At 37.8% G+C, this 22676-nt stretch overlaps 1 protein-coding gene across 2 annotated transcripts in view; it reads right to left on the bottom strand.

The window, feature by feature from the left end:
• The window catches only part of stk11 (serine/threonine kinase 11), a 40730-nt gene extending 18224 nt beyond the window's left edge, over positions 1-22506 (bottom strand). Inside the window, exons 1-5 of one of the 2 annotated variants that reach the window (XM_079819727.1) lie at positions 22304-22473; positions 18728-18908; positions 18313-18639; positions 2751-2834; positions 850-939 (exon numbers count right to left, since the gene is read on the bottom strand). In XM_079819727.1, coding sequence (XP_079675853.1) covers positions 850-939; positions 2751-2834; positions 18313-18599 — 461 coding nt within the window. In that variant the 5' untranslated portion in view covers positions 18600-18639; positions 18728-18908; positions 22304-22473. Of the gene's footprint in view, positions 1-849; positions 940-2750; positions 2835-18312; positions 18909-22303 lie in introns of both variants that reach the window. The other variant, XM_079819726.1, reaches the window with a different exon arrangement.
• Positions 22507-22676: the final 170 nt, after the last annotated feature.

The following is a 22676-nucleotide window of genomic DNA, read 5'->3' as shown; positions in this document are numbered from 1 at the left end:
ACATTGCACTATTATATATTCAGATAAAAACTGCTATTTTAAATTGTAATATTTCAAATTTTTTACTGTATTTTTGATCATATAAATGCAGCTTTGATCACAGGAATAAATTGCACTTTACAATATATTCACATATAAACTGCTATTTTAAATAGTAATAATATTTCACAATTTTTACTGTATTTTTGATTTAATAAATGCATCTTTGATCATAGGAATAAATTGCACTTTACAATATATTCAAATAAAAACAGCCATTTTAAATAGTAATAATATTTCAACATGTTTACTGTATTTTTGATTAAATAAATTCAGCTTTGATCACAGGAATAAATTACACTTTATTATATATTCACATATAAACATCTGTTTTAAATAATATTTCACAATTTTACTGTATTTTTGATCAAATAAATGCAGCTTTGATCATAGGAATACATTGCACTATTATATATTCAGATTAAAAACAGCCGTTTTAAATTGTAATTTCACAATTTTGACTGTGTTTTTGATCAGCCTTGGAGAGTAGTTAAACCTGTCAGTGGTTTTAGTCAACATCAGGTGTGTGTTATAGCCAGACATACAGGTATGATAGAGGCTTAACAATCACTTTAGTTCCATAACCGCAGTTAAAACAGTCTTTGAATAGGAGCTAACATTTTCAGCGATTCAAAATGACGACCATGTCTATATAAAGACGATCTATATTCACAAGTGGAATATGGACGTCTGTGGGAAATGAAAACAAATATCAAAAAGCGAATAAAAATAGACGATGGAAAGTCAGATGATGATGATCAGTGTGTTTTCAGAGGAGTGTGTGTTGTATCTTTAGTGCTGGCGTCTCACCCGTGAGCTTGAAACACTGGAAATCTTTTCTCTGGAACGCTGTCCAACATTTCCTGCATCCCACAGACACAATACTCCATCACCATATACGTGAGCCCGCGGTCAAGGAACAGCCAATCACAATCAAGTCACATTCAATTGCATGGAATCGCTTTTCACAACACACACACACACACACACACACACACACACACACACACACACACACACACACACACACACACACGTCAGACTCTGCTAGCATTACAGTCATTCAACAACACCAAGGTTATTAGTTGAAGCACTAAAATGATTAAAGGCACAGTGTGTAATTACTCAACACAAAGGCGTGTCTTGACTCTTGAGTGGGCGGAGCTTTTATTCAAGCAAAAGTTGTCGTCTTATTTTGGGGGAAAATAACTCAAAATTAAGGGATTTTTTGCTTAAAATAAGCATAATAATCTGCCAATGGGGTGAGCAAAATAATCTTAATTCAAACAGAAAACAAGATTATTTTGCTTACCCCATTGGCAGATTATTTTGCATATTATAAGCAAAAACTCCCTTAATTTTGAGTTATTTTCCCCCAAAACAAGACAAAAACTTTCGCTTATCTAGTAAATGCTTCTTGATGTAAGATTTTTTAGATATTTGAACTGAAAACAAGACAAAAATACTAAGTAGGAAAAGCATTTTTTGCAGTGTGCTTTTTCCGGTCATGCGTGTGTAACAAAATCACTGATTTAAACATCTTGGACACATTTGGGATAATGCACTAATATATCACACTGATCTAGAGGATATTCTAATCCTAAAATCTTACATATTGTGCCTTTAACTGGGAATAAAAACACTAAGTCAAAACCTATAATAGTATATAATAATAACACTAAACTGAACAGAGCCACATTTGAATACACAATGAAAGTCCTTTCAAAATAAAAGTCCTGCTTATGCCATATTAAAAAAATGCTTTGGTGATATAACAGCCGAGCACTAGTGGTCAGTAAACGGTGTATAAACACACTGCATTGTGGGAAACAGCATCTCAGTCCTGCGCACATGGCACACACAGACGCGCACACACAGACGCACACACACAGACGCACACACACAGACGCGCACAGACGCGCACACACAGACGCGCACAGACGCGCACACACAGACGCGCACAGACGCGCACACACACGCACACACACACGCACACACAGACGCACACACACACGCACACGCACACACACACGCACACACACACACACAGACGCACACACACACACACACACACACACACACACACACAGACGCACACACACACACAGACGCACACACACACACAGACGCACACACACACACACACAGACGCACACACACACAGACGCACACACACACACAGACGCACACACAGACGCACACACAGACGCACACACAGACGCACACACACACAGACGCACACACACACAGACGCACACACACACACAGACGCACACACAGACGCACACACAGACGCACACACAGACGCACACACAGACGCACACACAGACGCACACACAGACGCACACACAGACGCACACACAGACGCACACACAGACGCACACACAGACACAGACGCACACACAGACGCACACACAGACACAGACGCACACACAGACGCGCACACAGACACAGACGCACACACAGACACAGACGCGCGCACACAGACGCGCACACAGACGCGCACACAGACGCGCACACAGACGCGCACACAGACGCGCACACAGACGCGCACACAGACGCGCACACAGACGCGCACACAGACGCGCACACAGACGCGCACACAGACGCGCACACAGACGCGCACACAGACGCGCACACAGACGCACACACACAGACGCACACACACAGACGCACACACACAGACGCACACACACTCGTGTAAAGGATATATCTTCTGCTTCTCTTCGTTATACAGCACATCCACCAGCTGGATGATGTTCTTGTGTTGTAGTCGTCGTAGCAGCTGAATCTCCCTGCAGGAGAACACAAAACACACACATCGATCAGATTATGCAATAGAACTAAACATCAAATCTATGTTCATGACACCGATGTCATTAAACGATATCTGTGACTAGCAGACGAGAATCAACTCCAAATCTGTTTGTTTTTGTTGAAAAAAGCAGACAAATTACAGAGCGTTTTTAACAAGCCTCTACAAGCTTTCCTGCTTGCGGTTGCCAGATGTCAAGTTTAGAAATTAGTAGGGGTGTAACGATTCATCTACTACATCGATGTATCGATTTATTTTCTTATGATCTAACTACATCGATCTGTGCTCTGCAAGTTGGCCTTCCGGACGACATATATCGATCTAACACCGTTTTAAAAGGTAATCAATCGATTGTATGGATCATAGGAAATAACGCATTGGATTTAAGCACGTCAGACTTTATATGGATGTTTTTTCTTAGCACTTTTAATGATAAAGGCGTTAAACGTTACTCGATTCAGTCTGCCTATCTGTGACATCATGCACTTTATTTTTTATATTAATATTGTAATATTTTTATGTTGGAAAACAAAAGCAGAAGTAGCAGGTTAACCTACTGTTGAAATGTTGGCTGCACTTGCTGTGCTTTTATTGAAAATGTATTGAATATTGAAAATGAGAGCAGAAAAGGTTAACTTCCTGTTAATTCAACCTAAACTGTTGGTTGCACTTTATTCAAATAAAATTTGAATGCATTTGCCATTAATTGTTGTTTACTTGTTTGTTTATATCCATAATTAATTGATATACCGGATTCCCTTACAAGAAACAACAGGAATCTTGGAAATTTCACCTGCACTGACCAGATATTTATTTCAGTCACACAATTTTTGGCTAAAAAGTTACTGAATCGATTTCAAGTCACTGAATCGTTTCGGATCGTATCGTTCTAAATTAACCAATATCGTCCTTGAATCGTATCGACAACCTCAAATCGTGATATGAATCGTATCGTTGTTAAAACAAATCGTTACACCCCTAGAAATTAGGCAAGATCATGTACCCATAATGCAGCATTACAGGTTCTCATTGATTAAATGTCTGGGCCTTTTCCTATAGTTTCAGTCGACTAAAATGTGACTAAACACAGTGTTTCCCCTAGAATTTTTTCCAGCAGCGGTGCTGTTACGTGCCGGAGGTTAGCCGCTCGTCGGGGGGTTCGGGGGCATGCACCTCCGGAATAAAAAAACAAAACAAAAAAACCTTAAACCATGACTTCTGGCAAGTTTTGTGGATAGAAATAGACATTTTGAACATTAAAATCCAAATTAAGCTTTTCATTAGTTTAAAAGGTGACTATCTTATAGCCTATTTTACTTCAATAACCTGCAGGGACGTGCAGAAAGTTCCTAAGGGGCAAGGGCTCACATGTAAGAAAGGGGCAATATCTAAAAAAAATAAATAAATACTGGAAAAATTTGGATACTATTTTATGTTTTTGCAAAAAGTCTCATGCTTATCAAGCCTGCATTTATTTAATTAAAAATACCGGAAAAAAACAGTAGCCTAATATTGTGAAATATTATTACATGATGTTTATTTTTATCCTTACGTTTTTATTAATCGAATTTATATATATATATATATATATATATATATATATATAGTTGTTTTGATTCACATCGTCATCACGGCTCAATCGTCACCAGGTTTATTAGATGCTGCCCCTTTAAGACGCAGATCTAAAATCATTCTCCCTTTTACGCCCATTTAAGCTAAACTGTGTTTAAGTGAATACTCTCCAAGCCTGTCATTTTGAGATATAGGCTATTTTGTTGTGTATTTGATGGTTTAGTCGCGCACACGAAGCATATGTGCAAGTCGGTCCGTTTCGCAGCGTGCGTACACACACACACACACACACACACACACACCCGCCTTGAACTTGGAAACAGCGTCTATTGCGCGGATTATTGTGCTTTTCATTTAATCAAACACGTTCTGCAATTTAGCCAAAGTGGAGAGTGCATTTGACAACAATCACAGATTGTGCTGAATTTGACGTTAAATACATGTTTGGGGAGAAATGACAGCGCGCGCTGTGAAGGGAAGGAAGCTGTGCTAGACGATGCGCGAGCATACTTTATAATAGTTTTACCTCATATCTTCTTTTTTTAATCCTTGGAAGCGAAAATAAGATTAATATCACAGCCCTGTGATATTGTGAAAGTGTAAGCAGACTACATTTTTGTTTAGTTCTCTGGCCATCGTCAATCTCTCTCTCTCTCTCTCTCCTTTACAGTGTGTAAGTGAATGTCGTGATATTACTGGTCATGTGAAGATTTTGCAGTGGCGCTGAAAATCCAGCGGCGGCGCTGCGCCGCTGTGAATACATTGTAGGGGAAACACTGAAACAAACGAGACTAGACGATATTTTAACACTAAAGAAATCTGCATCAAAAGTGAATTTTGCATCCAATGACCTCTTTAATCGAATAATCAGACTATTTTGACAATTAATCGAGTGATTGTGCGCTTCTTTTTTATTCTTATTTATGCGGTTAATCGAGTGTTTGGTTGTCCATTTGCCTATTGATCGTGTCGCCGGTCGATTATATTTGCCGTTTAATTGAGTAGTTTGTCACCTCTGTTTTGAGAGTTGATTATTTATATGGTTAATCGAGTGCTTAGTTGTCCGTTTGCCGATTAATCATGTCGTCGGTCGATTATTTTTGCCGTTTGCTCTGACTGTTTGTCACCTCCGCTTTGCAAGACAATTATGTGTGCTGTTAATCGAGTGCTTGGTTGTCCATTTGCCGATTAATCGTGTCGGTCGATTATTTTTGTCATTTAATCAGGCCGTTTGTCACCTCGGTTTTGTGAGTCGCTTATTTATGCGGTTAATCGGGTGCTTGGTTGTCCATTTGCCGATTAACCATGTCGCCAGCCGATTATTTTTGCCATTTAATCGGTCTGTTTGCCACCTCCACTTTGCAAGCTGATTATTTGTGCGGTTAATCGAGTGCTTGGTTGTCCATTTGCTGATTAACCATGTCGTCAGTCGATTATTTTTGTAATTTAATCGGGTTGTTTGCCACCTCCGCTTTGTGAGCCGATTATTTGTGCTGTTAATCGAGTGCTTGGTTGTCCATTTGCCGATTAACCATGTCGTCAGTCGATTATTTTTGCCGTTTGATCGAGTAGTTTGTCACCTACGTTTTGTGAGGCGCTTATTTATGCTGTTAATCGAGTGCTTGGTTGTCCGTTTGCTGATTAATCATGTCAGCGGTCGATTACTTTTGCCGTTTAATCTAGCGGTTTGTCACCTCTGTTTTGCGCGCCGATTATTTATCAGTTAATCGAGTGACTGGTTGCCCATTTGCCGATTACTCATGTCGCTGGTCGATTATTTTTGTCGGCTAATCGAGTAGTTTGCCCCCCCCCCCCCCCCCCCCTTTTTAGGGGGGTGTTTGTTTTGGTGATTTCAAATATCAGCAGCGTTTCTCAGAAATTGCTAACTGCGCCTTTAAAGGTCCCATGGCATGGCATTTTTCTATTATTTTATAATGTTTTCTGAGGTGTACTTATATTGTTAGTATGATTTTTACATCATAAAATGTCATAATTTAGAAATAAAAGGCATTTTTTCAATACTGATGTTTGTCCTCTGGCTGAAAGCCCTGCTTCAAGAGGCGTGTCTGCTGTGAGACTTCAGTAAAAACGCCCACTGTTGTGATTGGCTGACATCTTTGCATTTTAAATGAGCGGAGGGGGCGAGCAGGCACGAGCTGCTGCCAGAGAGACGGATGGACCTGAGTTCACTTCACATCAGTTCTGTCAGTCTCAGTTCAGTGCTGTTGTAGTTACAGCATATACTTCAGGTTATTAGTTTATTTCTAGTCGGAGGGACTGTCAGAAAGTTAGTAACTTTAGTAAATTATGGATCAGCGCTGACTGGAGACGCGAACCGTTTAGAACGATTCAGTCCAATTTGGTGAACTGAGTCGGTTCACTAAAAAGAACCGGTTCAAAAGAATGATTCGTTCGCGAACCGGACATCACGGAGACGGAGCGATTGCTAACAAAGTTATTTATAGTAACTACTGAGTTATGAGAGCGCTGTCAGTCAGCGCGAGTTTATTGTGTTTGTATTTGAGAGTTCTGAATAAACACGAGTCCCAGTCACACCGAGTCCTCTTCATCATTATTCTACCAACTTTGTAACACATGCAAAGTATCATTACAGCTGTCGAGACGAACGAGTTACGAGTAAGTGTTGATAATAGCATTATTCTTAGACATGTTCCTATCATATGAAAAGCCTCAGTGACGCGCATTGAGTACACAGCGCAAACAAAGACACAACAGCAGTAATCGAATGTAATCCAGTTTATTGTGGGGAAAGCTGGCTAGCCTAGCCGGATACCCTCACGCTTACCCCCCTTCTGCTTAATCTCACGCCTGCTTTATCTTACCTCCGCTGTGGGCCAGATGCAGTACTGGGGGTCGGGGATGTTGGAGGCCGACCGGTCAGCCCGAGCTTCGGTGTGTGTGAGGTTTATCTCTAAAGCTGTGGCTCTCTATGTTGAGCAGAAACGACTGTATGCACATTTTAGAACAGATAGACGCGACGAGGACGTACAAAAACACTGACTCACAAGATAGAAAACACCGTTCTGTCTGTCGAGAGAGAGAAGCCGCAGTGTGTGCACGAATAATAAATAATTAGCTACACATAAGAAATCACTGATCACAGATCAGAAGGAACTGAAAAAAGACTTCTGTTTTCATTTGTACATCCAAACACTGAGAAACTGCCAGTGTTCACTCGTTCACAAGTAATGATCTCTGGAGCGTTTGCATGGGCGAGGCAGATTCTCTGGGCGGAGGAAAGGGAGGAAACCGTTCCTGCTCTGATGTCATAACAGGAGACTTCAGGATTGGCTCGTCTGGGCTGTCATTTTCTCAAAGGCAGAGAAAGACAGCCAGAACTCGGTTTTACACCGATCACCATTTCTATCCACTTGGGGACAATATTCAGGCTAGGGGAACTCATATTAATGTTGAAAAACCTCATAAAATGAAAATTTCATGCCATGGGACCTTTAACTATCCGGAGTGTGAGTGAACATTCAGACAAACCGTGACTTCTGACCTTACTGAAAGTTTGAGATGAGCCCGGTATGAGGAAAGAGAGAGAGAGAGGCGGGCCGTGTTTCCACACGACTAAAATAGCCTTGGGCTGATGCAAACACACACTAGTGCATGTGCATGTGTTTATCAGCCATCTGACCCACTTGGACAACAACCAACCACAGCGCAGGAGAAAACATGCGGAACGGCTTCCCACCTCAGAAAGAGTGAAGGCCTGCGGGTGACGAGACATTAACACACATGACCACAGTTATCCAGTGGATTGATTACAGTACGAATCCCAGTATTACAAGTTTGCTAAAAGGTCATGGTTGAATATGTAAATAAGGCATTATCTACTTAAATATGTGTTAATTTGCATACATTTCCAGAACATTGGATAAAGCCACCTCAAAACTCGTTTGATTCTCACACACACACACACACACACACACACACACACAGAGGTTCTGTCGGCAGAATGAAACTGCACACACTAGAACTCATCTAAAACAAGCCCATAGTACTCGTGTCTGCACTATTTTTCTCTTTAATACTGAAGTTGCGTTAACGGGACTCCAGAGCAGTGACGTTCATTTAATCATTAAACTACTATTATTTCACGTTGTTTTGTTAATAAGTGCAGTTACTAATAATATTACATGTTTGCTTATTGGAATTTAGCAGTGAAGCTCTGAGCTTTAGTTGATATGCAGATAAAAGTAACTTTTATTAAAGGTCCCATGGCATGGCATTTTTCTATTATTTTATAGTGTTTTCTGAGGTGTACTTATATTATTAGTATGATTTTTACATCATGAAATGTCATAATTTAGAAATAAAAGGCATTTTTTCTATACTGCTGTTTGCCCTGTGGCTGAATGCCCTGCTTCAAGAGGCGTGTCTGCTGTGAGACTTCAGGAAAAACGCCCACTGTTGTGATTGGCTGACATCTTTGCATTTTAAATGAGCGGAGGGGGCGTGGTTTAACGAGGCATGAGCAGGCACGAGTCTGCCAGAGATACGGATGGACCTGAGTTCACTTCTCATCAGTTCTCTCAGCATGTCTCAGTTCAGGGTGAACTGTTGTAGTTACTAGCATATACTTCAGGTTATTAGTTTATTTCTAGTCGGAGGGGCTGTCACTCATGTCAGAAAGTTAGTAACTTTAGTAAATTATGGATCAGCGCTGACTCGAGACGCGAACCGTTTAGAACGATTCAGTCCGATTTGGTGAACTGATTCGGTTCACTAAAAAGAACCGGTTCAAAAGAATGATTCGTTCGCGAACCGGACATCACGGAGACGAAGCGATTGCTAACAAAGTTATTTATAGTAACTACTGAGTTATGAGAGCGCTGTCAGTCAGCGCGAGTTTATTGTGTTTGTATCTGAGAGTTCTGAATAAACACGAGTCCCAGTCACACCGAGTCCTCTTCATCATTATTCTACCAACTTTGTAACACATGCAATGTATCATTATAGCGAGATGAACGAGTAAGTAAGTGTTGAGTATAGCATTATTTCTAGATATGTTCCAATCATATGAATAGCGTCATTGACGCGCATTGAGTAACGTTACACAGCGCAAACAAAGACACAACAGCAGTAATCGAATGTAATCCAGTTTATTGTGGGGAAAGCTGGCTAGCCTAGCCGGATACCCTCACGCTTACCCCCCTTCTGCTTAATCTCACGCCGCGTTTGGTGCCTCCGCTGTGGGCCAGATGCAGTACTGGGGGTCGGGGATGTTGGAGGCCGAGCTTCGGCGTGTGTGAGGTTTATCTCTAAAGATGTGACTGCTGATGTTAAACAGAAAAGACTGTATGCACATTTAAGAACAGATAGACGCGACGAGGACGTACAAAAACACTGACTCACAAGATAGAAAACACGAAAACACTGTTCTGTCTGTCGGGAGAGAAGCCGCTCCGTGTGCACGAATAATAAATAATAAGCTACACATAAGAAATCAATGATCACAGATCAGAAGGAACTGAAGAAAGACTTCTGTTTTCATCTGTACATCCAAACACTGAGAAACTGCCAGTTCACTCGTTCACAAGTAACGTTAATGATCTCTAGCGTTTGCATGGGCGTGCCAGATTCTCTGGGCGGAGGAAAGGGAGGAAACCGTTCCTGCTTGGACGTCAAACCAGGAGACTTCAGGATTGGCTCGTCTGGCCTGTCATTTTCGCAAAGGCAGAGAAAGACAGCCAGAACTCGGGTTTACACCGATCAACATTTCTATCCACTTGGGGACAATATTCAGGCTAGGGGAACTCATATTAATGTTGAAATACCTCATAAAATGAAAATTTAATGCCATGGGACCTTTAACAACAGTAATGTGCAAAAACCTAATTTTTAAAGTGTAAATGTAAATATTCTGTACTCATAAAGACTTCACTTGTTTCATTACTGGATGAATCAGCGTTTTTGAACAAATATCTTGAGTGAATGATTCAATGACTCACTCATAAATGTTTCATTACTGGATGAATCAGCGCTTTTGAACAAATCTCTTGAATGAACGATTCAATGACTCACTCATAAATGTTTCATTACTGGATGAATCAGCGCTTTTGAACAAATCTCTTGAATGAACGATTCAATGACTCACTCATAAATGTTTCATTACTGGATGAATCAGCGCTTTTGAACAAATCTCTTGAATGAACGATTCAATGACTCACTCATAAATGTTCCATTACTGGATGAATCAGCGTTTTTGAACAAATCTCTTGAATGAACGATTCAATGACTCACTCATAAATGTTCCATTACTGGATGAATCAGCGTTTTTGAACAAATCTCTTGAATGAATGATTGAATGACTCTCATAAATGTTTCATTACTGGATGAATCAGCGTTTTTTAACAAATCTCTTGAATGAATGATTCAATGACTCATAAATGTTTAATTACTGGATGAATCAGTGTTTTTGAACAAATCTCTTGAATGAATGATTCAATGACTCACTCAAAGACTTTCCTTGTTTCATTACTGGATGAATCAGCGTTTTTGAACAAATCTCTTGAATGAATGATTCAATGACTCACTCATAAAGGTTTCATTACTGGATGAATCAGCGTTTTTGAACAAATCTCTTGAATGAATGATTCAATGACTCACTCATAAATGTTTAATTACTGGATGAATCAGTGTTTTTGAACAAATCTCTTGAATGAATGATTCAATGACTCACTCAAAGACTTTCCTTGTTTCATTACTGGATGAATCAGCGTTTTTGAACAAATATCTTGAATGAATGATTCAATGACTCACTCATAAATGTTTCATTACTGGATCAATCAGCGTTTTTGAACAAATCTCTTGAATGAATGATTCAATGACTCACTCATAAAGGTTTCATTACTGGATGAATCAGCGTTTTTGAACAAATCTCTTGAATGAATGATTCAATGACTCACTCATAAATGTTTCATTACTGGATGAATCAGCGTTTTTGAACAAATCTCTTGAATGAATGATTCAATGACTCACTCATAAATGTTTCATTACTGGATGAATCAGTGTTTTTGAACAAATCTCTTGAATGAATGATTCAATGACTCACTCATAAATGTTTCATTACTGGATGAATCAGCGTTTTTGAACAAATCTCTTGAATGAATGATTGAATGACTCACTCATAAATGTTTCATTACTGGATGAATCAGCGTTTTTTAACAAATCTCTTGAATGAATGATTCAATGACTCACTCAAAGACTTTCCTTGTTTCATTACTGGATGAATCAGCGTTTTTGAACAAATCTCTTGAATGAATGATTCAATGACTCACTCATAAATGTTTCATTACTGGATCAATCAGCGTTTTTGAACAAATCTCTTGAATGAATGATTCAATGACTCACTCATAAATGTTTCATTACTGGATGAATCAGTGTTTTTGAACAAATCTCTTGAATGAATGATTCAATGACTCACTCATAAATGTTTCATTACTGGATGAATCAGCGTTTTTGAACAAATCTCTTGAATGAATGATTCAATGACTCACTCATAAATGTTTCATTACTGGATGAATCAGCGTTTTTGAACAAATCTCTTGAATGAATAATTGAATGACTCACTCATAAATGTTTCATTACTGGATGAATCAGCGTTTTTGAACAAATCTCTTGAATGAATGATTCAATGACTCACTCATAAATGTTTCATTACTGGATGAATCAGCGTTTTTGAACAAATATCTTGAGTGAATGATTCAATGACTCACTCATAAATGTTTAATTACTGGATGAATCAGTGTTTTTGAACAAATCTCTTGAATGAATGATTCAATGACTCACTCATAAATGTTTCATTACTGGATGAATCAGCGTTTTTGAACAAATATCTTGAGTGAATGATTCAATGACTCACTCATAAATGTTTCATTACTGGATGAATCAGCGTTTTTGAACAAATCTCTTGAATGAATGATTCAATGACTCACTCATAAATGTTTCATTACTGGATGAATCAGCGTTTTTGAACAAATCTCTTGAATGAATGATTGAATGACTCACTCATAAATGTTTCATTACTGGATGAATCAGCGTTTTTTAACAAATCTCTTGAATGAATGATTCAATGACTCATAAATGTTTAATTACTGGATGAATCAGTGTTTTTGAACAAATCTCTTGAATGAATGATTCAATGACTCACTCATAAATGTTTAATTACTGGATGAATCAGTGTTTTTGAACAAATCTCTTGAATGAATGATTCAATGACTCACTCAAAGACTTTCCTTGTTTCATTACTGGATGAATCAGCGTTTTTGAACAAATCTCTTGAATGAATGATTCAATGACTCACTCATAAATGTTTCATTACTGGATGAATCAGCGTTTTTGAACAAATCTCTTGAATGAATGATTCAATGACTCACTCATAAATGTTTCATTACTGGATGAATCAGCGTTTTTGAACAAATCTCTTGAATGAATGATTCAATGACTCACTCATAAATGTTTCATTACTGGATGAATCAGCGTTTTTGAACAAATCTCTTGAGTGAATGATTCAATGACTCACTCATAAATGTTTCATTACTGGATGAATCAGCGTTTTTGAACAAATCTCTTGAATGAATGATTCAATGACTCACTCATAAATGTTTCATTACTGGATGAATCAGTGTTTTTGAACAAATCTCTTGAATGAATGATTTAACGACTCCCTCATAAGTGTTTCATTACTGGATGAATCAGCGTTTTTGAATGAATCTCTTGAATGAATGATTTAACGACTCCCTCATAAGTGTTTCATTACTGGATGAATCAGCGTTTTTGAATGAATCTCTTGAATGAATGATTTAACGACTCCCTCATAAGTCTTTCATTACTGGATGAATCAGCGTTTTTGAACAAATCTCTTGAAAGAATGATTCAATGACTCACTCATAAATGTTTCATTACTGGATGAATCAGCGTTTTTGAACAAATCTCTTGAAAGAATGATTCAATGACTCACTCATAAATGTTTCATTACTGGATGAATCAGCGTTTTTGAACAAATCTCTTGAAAGAATGATTCAATGACTCACTCATAAATGTTTCATTACTGGATGAATCAGCGTTTTTGAACAAATCTCTTGAATGAATGAATCAATGACTCACTCATAAATGTTTCATTACTGGATGAATCAGCGTTTTTGAACAAATCTCTTGAAAGAATGATTCAATGACTCACTCATAAATGTTTCATTACTGGATGAATCAGCGTTTTTGAACAAATCTCTTGAAAGAATGATTCAATGACTCACTCATAAATGTTTCATTACTGGATGAATCAGCGTTTTTGAACAAATCTCTTGAATGAATGATTCAATGACTCACTCATAAATGTTTCATTACTGGATGAATCAGCGTTTTTGAACAAATCTCTTGAAAGAATGATTCAATGACTCACTCATAAATGTTTCATTACTGGATGAATCAGCGTTTTTGAACAAATCTCTTGAAAGAATGATTCAATGACTCACTCATAAATGTTTCATTACTGGATGAATCAGCGTTTTTGAACAAATCTCTTGAAAGAATGATTCAATGACTCACTCATAAATGTTTCATTACTGGATGAATCAGCGTTTTTGAACAAATCTCTTGAAAGAATGATTCAATGACTCACTCATAAATGTTTCATTACTGGATGAATCAGCGTTTTTGAACAAATCTCTTGAATGAATGAATCAATGACTCACTCATAAATGTTTCATTACTGGATGAATCAGCGTTTTTGAACAAATCTCTTGAAAGAATGATTCAATGACTCACTCATAAATGTTTCATTACTGGATGAATCAGCGTTTTTGAACAAATCTCTTGAATGAATGAATCAATGACTCCCTCATAAGTGTTTCATTACTGGATGAATCAGCGTTTTTGAACAAATCTCTTGAATGAATGATTCAATGACTCACTCATAAATGTTTCATTACTGGATGAATCAGCGTTTTTGAACAAATCTCTTGAAAGAATGATTCAATGACTCACTCATAAATGTTTCATTACTGGATGAATCAGCGTTTTTGAACAAATCTCTTGAATGAATGATTCAATGACTCACTCATAAATGTTTCATTACTGGATGAATCAGCGTTTTTGAACAAATCTCTTGAAAGAATGATTCAATGACTCACTCATAAATGTTTCATTACTGGATGAATCAGCGTTTTTGAACAAATCTCTTGAAAGAATGATTCAATGACTCACTCATAAATGTTTCATTACTGGATGAATCAGCGTTTTTGAACAAATCTCTTGAAAGAATGATTCAATGACTCACTCATAAATGTTTCATTACTGGATGAATCAGCGTTTTTGAACAAATCTCTTGAAAGAATGATTCAATGACTCACTCATAAATGTTTCATTACTGGATGAATCAGCGTTTTTGAACAAATCTCTTGAATGAATGAATCAATGACTCACTCATAAATGTTTCATTACTGGATGAATCAGCGTTTTTGAACAAATCTCTTGAAAGAATGATTCAATGACTCACTCATAAATGTTTCATTACTGGATGAATCAGCGTTTTTGAACAAATCTCTTGAATGAATGATTCAATGACTCGCTCATAAATGTTTAATTACTAGATGAATCAGTGTTTTTGAACGAATCATTAAATGACCCACTCATGTGTCTTGTCTCCACCTACTGGGGTAATGATGTAATTAGTACAATCATTATTTGAAGCATCAAGTCTAAAGTTGATCTGCTCTATTCGGATCACTACCAGAACCCATCAGTGTTTATATCGGTGTTATAACGTTAATCCAGTGTGATTCACTCAGATTAAGACAGAAGTAATGCTCCTGTGTGGTAAAGACTGTATCATATCAGTATATTTAGTGTTTATATCAATCATTAATGAGGTGTTATTCAGCTGCTCTAACAGACGTACTTTCAAGCTCCAACTAAGATGGCCGAAAGCCCAAACACACGTGTCCTGGCATGCGAGGGTTTTGAAGCCGGTCCCAAAGCTCTGGTCTATTTAAAGACGAGCCCGAGGCTTCACTGCACATTAGTTTAATTAATTGAACTGCTCTGTGTGATTAAACAGCAAGATGAGGATATTTCAGAGCACAGGAAACCACATAACTACTGAGAAAACTAAAGAGGTAGGAAAACTTCAACACCCATAATGCACTGGGCATGATGCCATCTGAGGCCACTCCCACTAGAGTCGCCTTGCTTTAGTAGGAAATACTTCATAGCAAACGTTTCGTCATAATGGGGAGTTCATCTCTTCCTCTTTACTACCAGTTACAGCAGCAAATACACATGAACATGAGGAGGAATGATGAAAGACAGAACATGCTGAAATACCTGATCTAATCGATATTAGGCTTGCAGATTTTGGACATTTGGGGCATTTTTGAAAACTGGATATGTTTGGAAAGTTTTGGAAAATGTTGGACATTTTTGAAAAAATTCTGGAAATTTCTAGAAACTTTCTGACAATTCTGGACATTTTTTAATTTGGGACATTTTTAGAAACTTCCTGGAAATTGACATTTTTGAGGATATGTTTTTAAAGTTTCTGAATATTTTGGACATTTTTGAGGATATGTTTGTAAACTTTCTGGAATTTTTGGCCATTTTTGAAAACTTTCTAGAAACATTTTGGACATTTTTGGAAACTTTCTAGAAACATTTTTGGATATTTTTGGAAACTTTCTAGAAACATTTTGGACATTTTTGGAAACTTTCTAGAAACATTTTGGACATTTTTGGAAACTTTCTAGAAACATTTTGGACATTTTTGGAAACTTTCTGGAAACATTTTGGACATTTTAAGAAACTCCCTTGAAATGTTATACATTTTTGGAAACTTTCTGGGAATTATGGAAACTTTCTGGAATTTTTGGACATTTTTGAAAACTTTCTAGAAACATTTTGGACATTTTTGGAAACTTTCTAGAAACATTTTTGGATATTTTTGGAAACATTTTGGACATTTTAAGAAACTCCCTTGAAATGTTATACATTTTTGGAAACTTTCTGGGAATTATGGAAACTTTCTGGAATTTTTGGCCATTTTTGAAAACTTTCTAGAAATATTTTGGACATTTTAGGAAACTTTCTGGGAATTTTGAAAACTTTCTGGACATTTTGGGCATTTTTGAAAACTTTCTAGAAACATTTTGGACATTTTTGGAAACTTTCTAGAAACATTTTTGGATATTTTTGGAAACTTTCTAGAAACATTTTTAGAAACTTTCTAGAAACATTTTGGACATTTTTGGAAACTTTCTAGAAACATTTTTGGAAACTTTCTAGAAACATTTTGGACATTTTAAGAAACTCCCTTGAAATGTTATACATTTTTGGAAACTTTCTGGGAATTACGGAAACTTTCTGGACATTCTGGGCATTTTTGAAAATTTTCTAGAAAAATGTTGGACATTTTTTGAAACTTTCCAGGGGTGCAAACTCACCAGGAGTGAAAAAGATGACAAAAACACAAGATGTTATACTGAAACACTAGTGTTTTCTTTATCAGTTTACTTTCATTTAAGACATAAATGACTGCGTTTACGAGGATACTTGCAAAGATGGGCATTTTGACACATAAGTGTGTGTGTATATAGAGTCCAATAAAGCGGCAAATATAACTAATGTATTTCAGATGTGTAGCGTCTCTGACTGCAGTCAGAAATGGTCTCGTGCAAATGAGAAATGAGCTCTTGATTTTACACCACTTACCGCTTACAATCGCATGCAAGTATTCGTGCCCACTTCACATTAATGACTTCAGACGGCCTGAGGTGATTCGCCCTCACAATGACCACCTGTTTTTGACCCAAAGGTGACAAGTTTGCACCACGGTTTCTGGAAATGTTGTCAATCAGGACATTTTTGGCCTTTTTTAGAAACTTTCTGGAAATCTTGGACATTTTTGAGGATATGTTTGGAAAGTTTCTGAAAATTATGGACATTTTTGCAAACTTTCTGGAAATTTTGGGCATTTTTGAGGATATGTTTGGAAACTTTCTGAATTTTTTGGGCATTTTTGAGGATATGTTTGGAAACTTTCTGAATTTTTTGGCCATTTTTGGAAAATTTCAGAAAATTTGGGCCATTTTTGGAAACTTCCTGGAAGTTTTGGACATTTTTAGAAACTTTCTGGAAATCTTGGACATTTTTAGAAACTTTCTGGACATTTTTGAAAACTTTGTAGAAAAATTTTGGACAATTTTGGAAACTTCCTGGAAATCTTGGAATTTTTTGGAAACTTCCTGGGACTGTTGGGCCATTTTTGAAAACTTCCTAGAAAAATTTTAGAAACTTTCTGGAAATCTTGTACATTTTTAGAAACTTTCTGGAAATCTTGTACATTTTTAGAAACTTTCTGGAAATCTTGGACATTTATGAAAACTTTCTAGAAAATTTTTGGACAATTTTGGAAATTTCCTGGAAATCTTGGACATTTTTTGAAACTTTCTGGGAATGTTGGACATTTTTGGAAACTTCCTGGAAGTTTTGGACATTTTTTGAAACTTCCTGGGAATGTTGGACATTTTTGGAAACTTTCTAGAAAAATTTTGGACAATTTTGAAAACTTCCTGGAAATCTTGGACATTTTTGGAAACTTTCTAAGAATGTTGAACATTTTTGGAAACTTTCTGGACATTTTTGAAAACTTTCTAGAAAAATTTTGGACAATTTTGAAAACTTCCTGGAAATCTTGGACATTTTTAGAAACTTCCTGAGAATGTTGGACATTTTTAGAAACTTCCTGAGAATGTTGGACATTTTTAGAAACGTCCTGGGCATGTTGGACTTGACCGTGCGTTGGACATGAATCTGGGTCAGAAGTGAACGCCCCATGCTCATGGTGCCGCTACAAAGCCAACTCTTACTTCTTGACATTGGCCTCTCCGTTGGGAATCCTCCGGAGCTTCTTCTTCTTCAGGATCTTGACGGCTCTGCGGCACAGAGTCTCGGAGTCCAGCATCTCCTTGACCTTCCCGTAGGAGCCCTCTCCCAGCAGATCTCCCATCAGGTACTTCCCGATGAGCTTGGCCCGCTTGCGGCGGGGCTGGTAGATGACCTCGGTGGAGTCGATGCGGTGGATGAAGGTGTCCATCCCCATCAGCTCGTTCTCCGTCAGGTACTCCAGATGCTGGAGCTCTCCACCCACGCTCATCTTCTCCGCCCTTTCCCAATCGCTGGCGGGAACGCTGGTTCTGGAGGCAGGAGCAGTTCTGATTGGGGAAGAGCGTCAGTGGAATAACATCAGCCGTAAATGCCTGTTAAACCGCAGCATCGCTCAACTCTAAACCAGTGCTTTACGGCTTCCTTTATTCTCCGGCGTCTGGACCTCTGGACATCTCAACACGAAGGGCCCGATCCAGAGGAACACACTCGCTCTTCGGTGCGCTGCGATCCGGAGAGAGGATTAGCGATGTCACTTCAGCATTACGGGAAATCCATGTCCGAGATCCACAATAAATACCTGTAAGAAAGAGAAAGAAGATGAAAGATTCATCAAAAACACTCACAATCTGCTTATGATGAAGGGGTGAGACAGGCATCAAGGTCAAATTACTCATACATACACTGTGTGTGTGTGTGTGTGTGTGTGTGTGTGTGTGTGTGTGTGTGTGTGTGTGTGTGTGTGTGTGTGTGTGTGTGTGTGTGTGTGTGTGTGTAATGCGGTGAAAATTATCCCATGATTTACTCTCCCCTCAGCTCATCCTAGCTGTGTGTGACATTCTTCTGTCAGCCGGACACAATCTGAGTTATATTAGATAATATCCTGGCTCTTCCCAGCTTTATAATGGCAGTAAATGAGGAACGAGATTTTGAAAAGAGCATCCATCCATCATAAAAGTGCATCTATCCATCATAAAAGTGCATCCATCCGTCATAAAAGTGCATCCATCCGTCATAAAAGTGCATCTATCCATCATAAAAGTGCATCCATCCGTCATAAAAGTGCATCCATCCATCATAAAAGTGCATCTATCCATCATAAAAGTGCATCCATCCGTCATAAAAGTGCATCTATCCATCATAAAAGTGCATCCATCCATCATAAAAGTGCATCCATCCGTCATAAAAGTGCATCTATCCATCATAAAAGTGCATCCATCCGTCATAAAAGTGCATCCATCCATCATAAAAGTGCATCTATCCGTCATAAAAGTGCATCCATCCGTCATAAAAGTGCATCCATCCGTCATAAAAGTGCATCTATCCGTCATAAAAGTGCATCCATCCATCATAAAAGTGCATCCATCCATCATAAAAGTGCATCCGTCCATCATAAAAGTGCATCCATCCATCATAAAAGTGCATCCATCCATCATAAAAGTGCATCCATCCGTCATAAAAGTGCATCCATCCATCATAAAAGTGCATCTGTCCATCATAAAAGTGCATCTATCCATCATAAAAGTGCATCCATCCATCATAAAAGTGCATCTATCCATCATAAAAGTGCATCCATCCATCATAAAAGTGCATCCATCCATCATAAAAGTGCATCTGTCCATCATAAAAGTGCATCCATCCATCATAAAAGTGCATCCATCCATCATAAAAGTGCATCTATCCATCATAAAAGTGCATCTGTCCATCATAAAAGTGCATCCATCCATCATAAAAGTGCATCTATCCATCATAAAAGTGCATCCATCCATCATAAAAGTGCATCTATCCATCATAAAAGTGCATCTATCCATCATAAAAGTGCATCCATCCATCATAAAAGTGCATCCATCCATCATAAAAGTGCATCTGTCCATCATAAAAGTGCATCTATCCATCATAAAAGTGCATCTATCCATCATAAAAGTGCATCCATCCATCATAAAAGTGCATCCATCCATCATAAAAGTGCATCTGTCCATCATAAAAGTGCATCCATCCATCATAAAAGTGCATCCATCCATCATAAAAGTGCATCTATCCATCATAAAAGTGCATCTGTCCATCATAAAAGAGCATCCATCCATCATAAAAGTGCATCCATCCATCATAAAAGAGCATCCATCCATCATAAAAGTGCATCCATCCATCATAAAAGTGCATCTATCCATCATAAAAGTGCATCTGTCCATCATAAAAGAGCATCCATCCATCATAAAAGTGCATCTATCCATCATAAAAGTGCATCTATCCATCATAAAAGTGCATCTGTCCATCATAAAAGTGCATCTATCCATCATAAAAGTGCATTTGTCCATCATAAAAGTGCATCTATCCATCATAAAAGTGCATCTGTCCATCATAAAAGTGCATCTATCCATCATAAAAGTGCATCTGTCCATCATAAAAGTGCATCCATCCATCATAAAAGTGCATCCATCCATCATAAAAGTGCATCTGTCCATCATAAAAGTGCATCTATCCATCATAAAAGTGCATTTGTCCATCATAAAAGTGGGTGGATGCACTTTTATGATGGATGGATGCACTTTTATGATGATGGATGCTCTTGTATGGGCTTCAAACTCAATGGACCCGTCACTGCCATTATAAAGCTGGGAAGAGTCAGGATATTCTCTAATTTATCTCAGATTGTCTTCTAATAGATGAATGTCTCACTCAGAGGATGAGCTGATCATGGGCTGATCTTCATCTCTGGCTGAACTGGCCCTTTATCTTCAATTGAGAAAAAAAAAACAAGCACATTTTCTGACAAACATATGAATTATATCAGGAGTTTTCAAACTGGGGTCCGCAAGAGTGGAAAAAACTGTAAAAATGAGATAAAAAAAAACTACATTTGATAACAGTATATAATTTATCTAAATAAGGAAATAAATAAATGCATAAACCTTGACTGAAAAAATGAATACATTTCAATAAGATGAAAAATAACTAAAATAAACCGACTAGAATAAATCAAATTGATTGATTTAAATACATAAAACAGTCCAGAATAGTGTTAATATATAGACAATGGTAATAATATAAATGAAATATTCTTCAAATAATATCTTATTTATAATATGCATTATAAAATAATAATAATATTATATATATGCATGCCTTTTAATTTTTAGGGGTCCCTTGCACAAAGATGATCATATTTGGGGCTCCCTGGAATTTAAAGGATTGAAAATCACGGAATTATATTATTTTATACATTATATTACACTAATAACTGGATATGCTAAACCGCCGTATATGAACATTATGATAATCATATCTGACAACACATATGAACTGTTTTGATTGAGTATTGATAATAAAAGAGAGAAATAAACACACAATCCAGAAATAATATCCACCAAACTCAGTCCATATCTGCCACATATAATAAATCTTAATCATTCATGACATAAAAATCATAATTGTTACATAAAAAGTTGTACGTATGAGATAAAAGTCGAACTTATGATATAAAAACTTAAAATTATTACATATCAAGTGATAATTATGACATACCGAGTCATAAATTAGCATTTGTTTTGGGTCTGACATAAAAAAGTCGACATTATGGCATACTAAATCATCTCTATGACACACTACAAGTAGAAATTATCACTACGATTTAGTCATAATTATGATTTCAGAACATGATTGTGTCCTTGTGTGGCGGAAATGCTCTTCCTCAGTGACGCGTTGTGAGGTAAACAGAATGAAGCATCAGATGTTTGATCGATTATTGATCGATCATCTGATCATGTACTGCGGATAATGCGGGAAATCAAACCCTCGCGCACCGGGCCGGGCTCGTGCGTGTGATCTGACGTGTTTGTGAGGGATCTGAGGGACAAACGCGATGTTTGTGTCGATGGAAAACAGAGTTTAATCGGCAGGTTAGCGGCGGCGGCGGCGGCTAACACACACACACACACACACACACACACTCAGAGAATAACCGAAGAACACACTGACCTGAAGCTGCTCTCATCGGCACAGCTCGACGACGGGCGGGAACTCACGCTAATATTCCCGTTCTGCTCTTCATCCGTTTATTTTCTCGCATCTGTTCTTCACAGCTGCTGCTGCTTCAAGGCTGCCGCCATCTTGTTTACCTCCCTCCCCTTGCTCAAACGCGCGTGCGCAGACCCGTGAACGCGCTCGCCGGCCTCCAGCCCGCATCACTCCCCTCGAATCGGGCGCGCGCAGTATTTATTTAACATTAAAACGTTTACAATTATACAGATTACGTTTCTTTTAAACTTGAAATTATAATAATAATAATATTAATAGAAGTTTTTTAAATAATAATAATAATAGTTTGTTAAATAATGATAATAAACGAACA

The sequence above is a fragment of the Gobio gobio genome, assembly GCF_949357685.1.
Source record: "Gobio gobio genome assembly, chromosome: 6".
NCBI classification, from domain to species: Eukaryota; Metazoa; Chordata; class Actinopteri; order Cypriniformes; family Gobionidae; genus Gobio; species Gobio gobio.
Note: the sequence above shows the minus strand (reverse complement) of the source record. Positions and strands in the feature narration are given on the sequence as shown.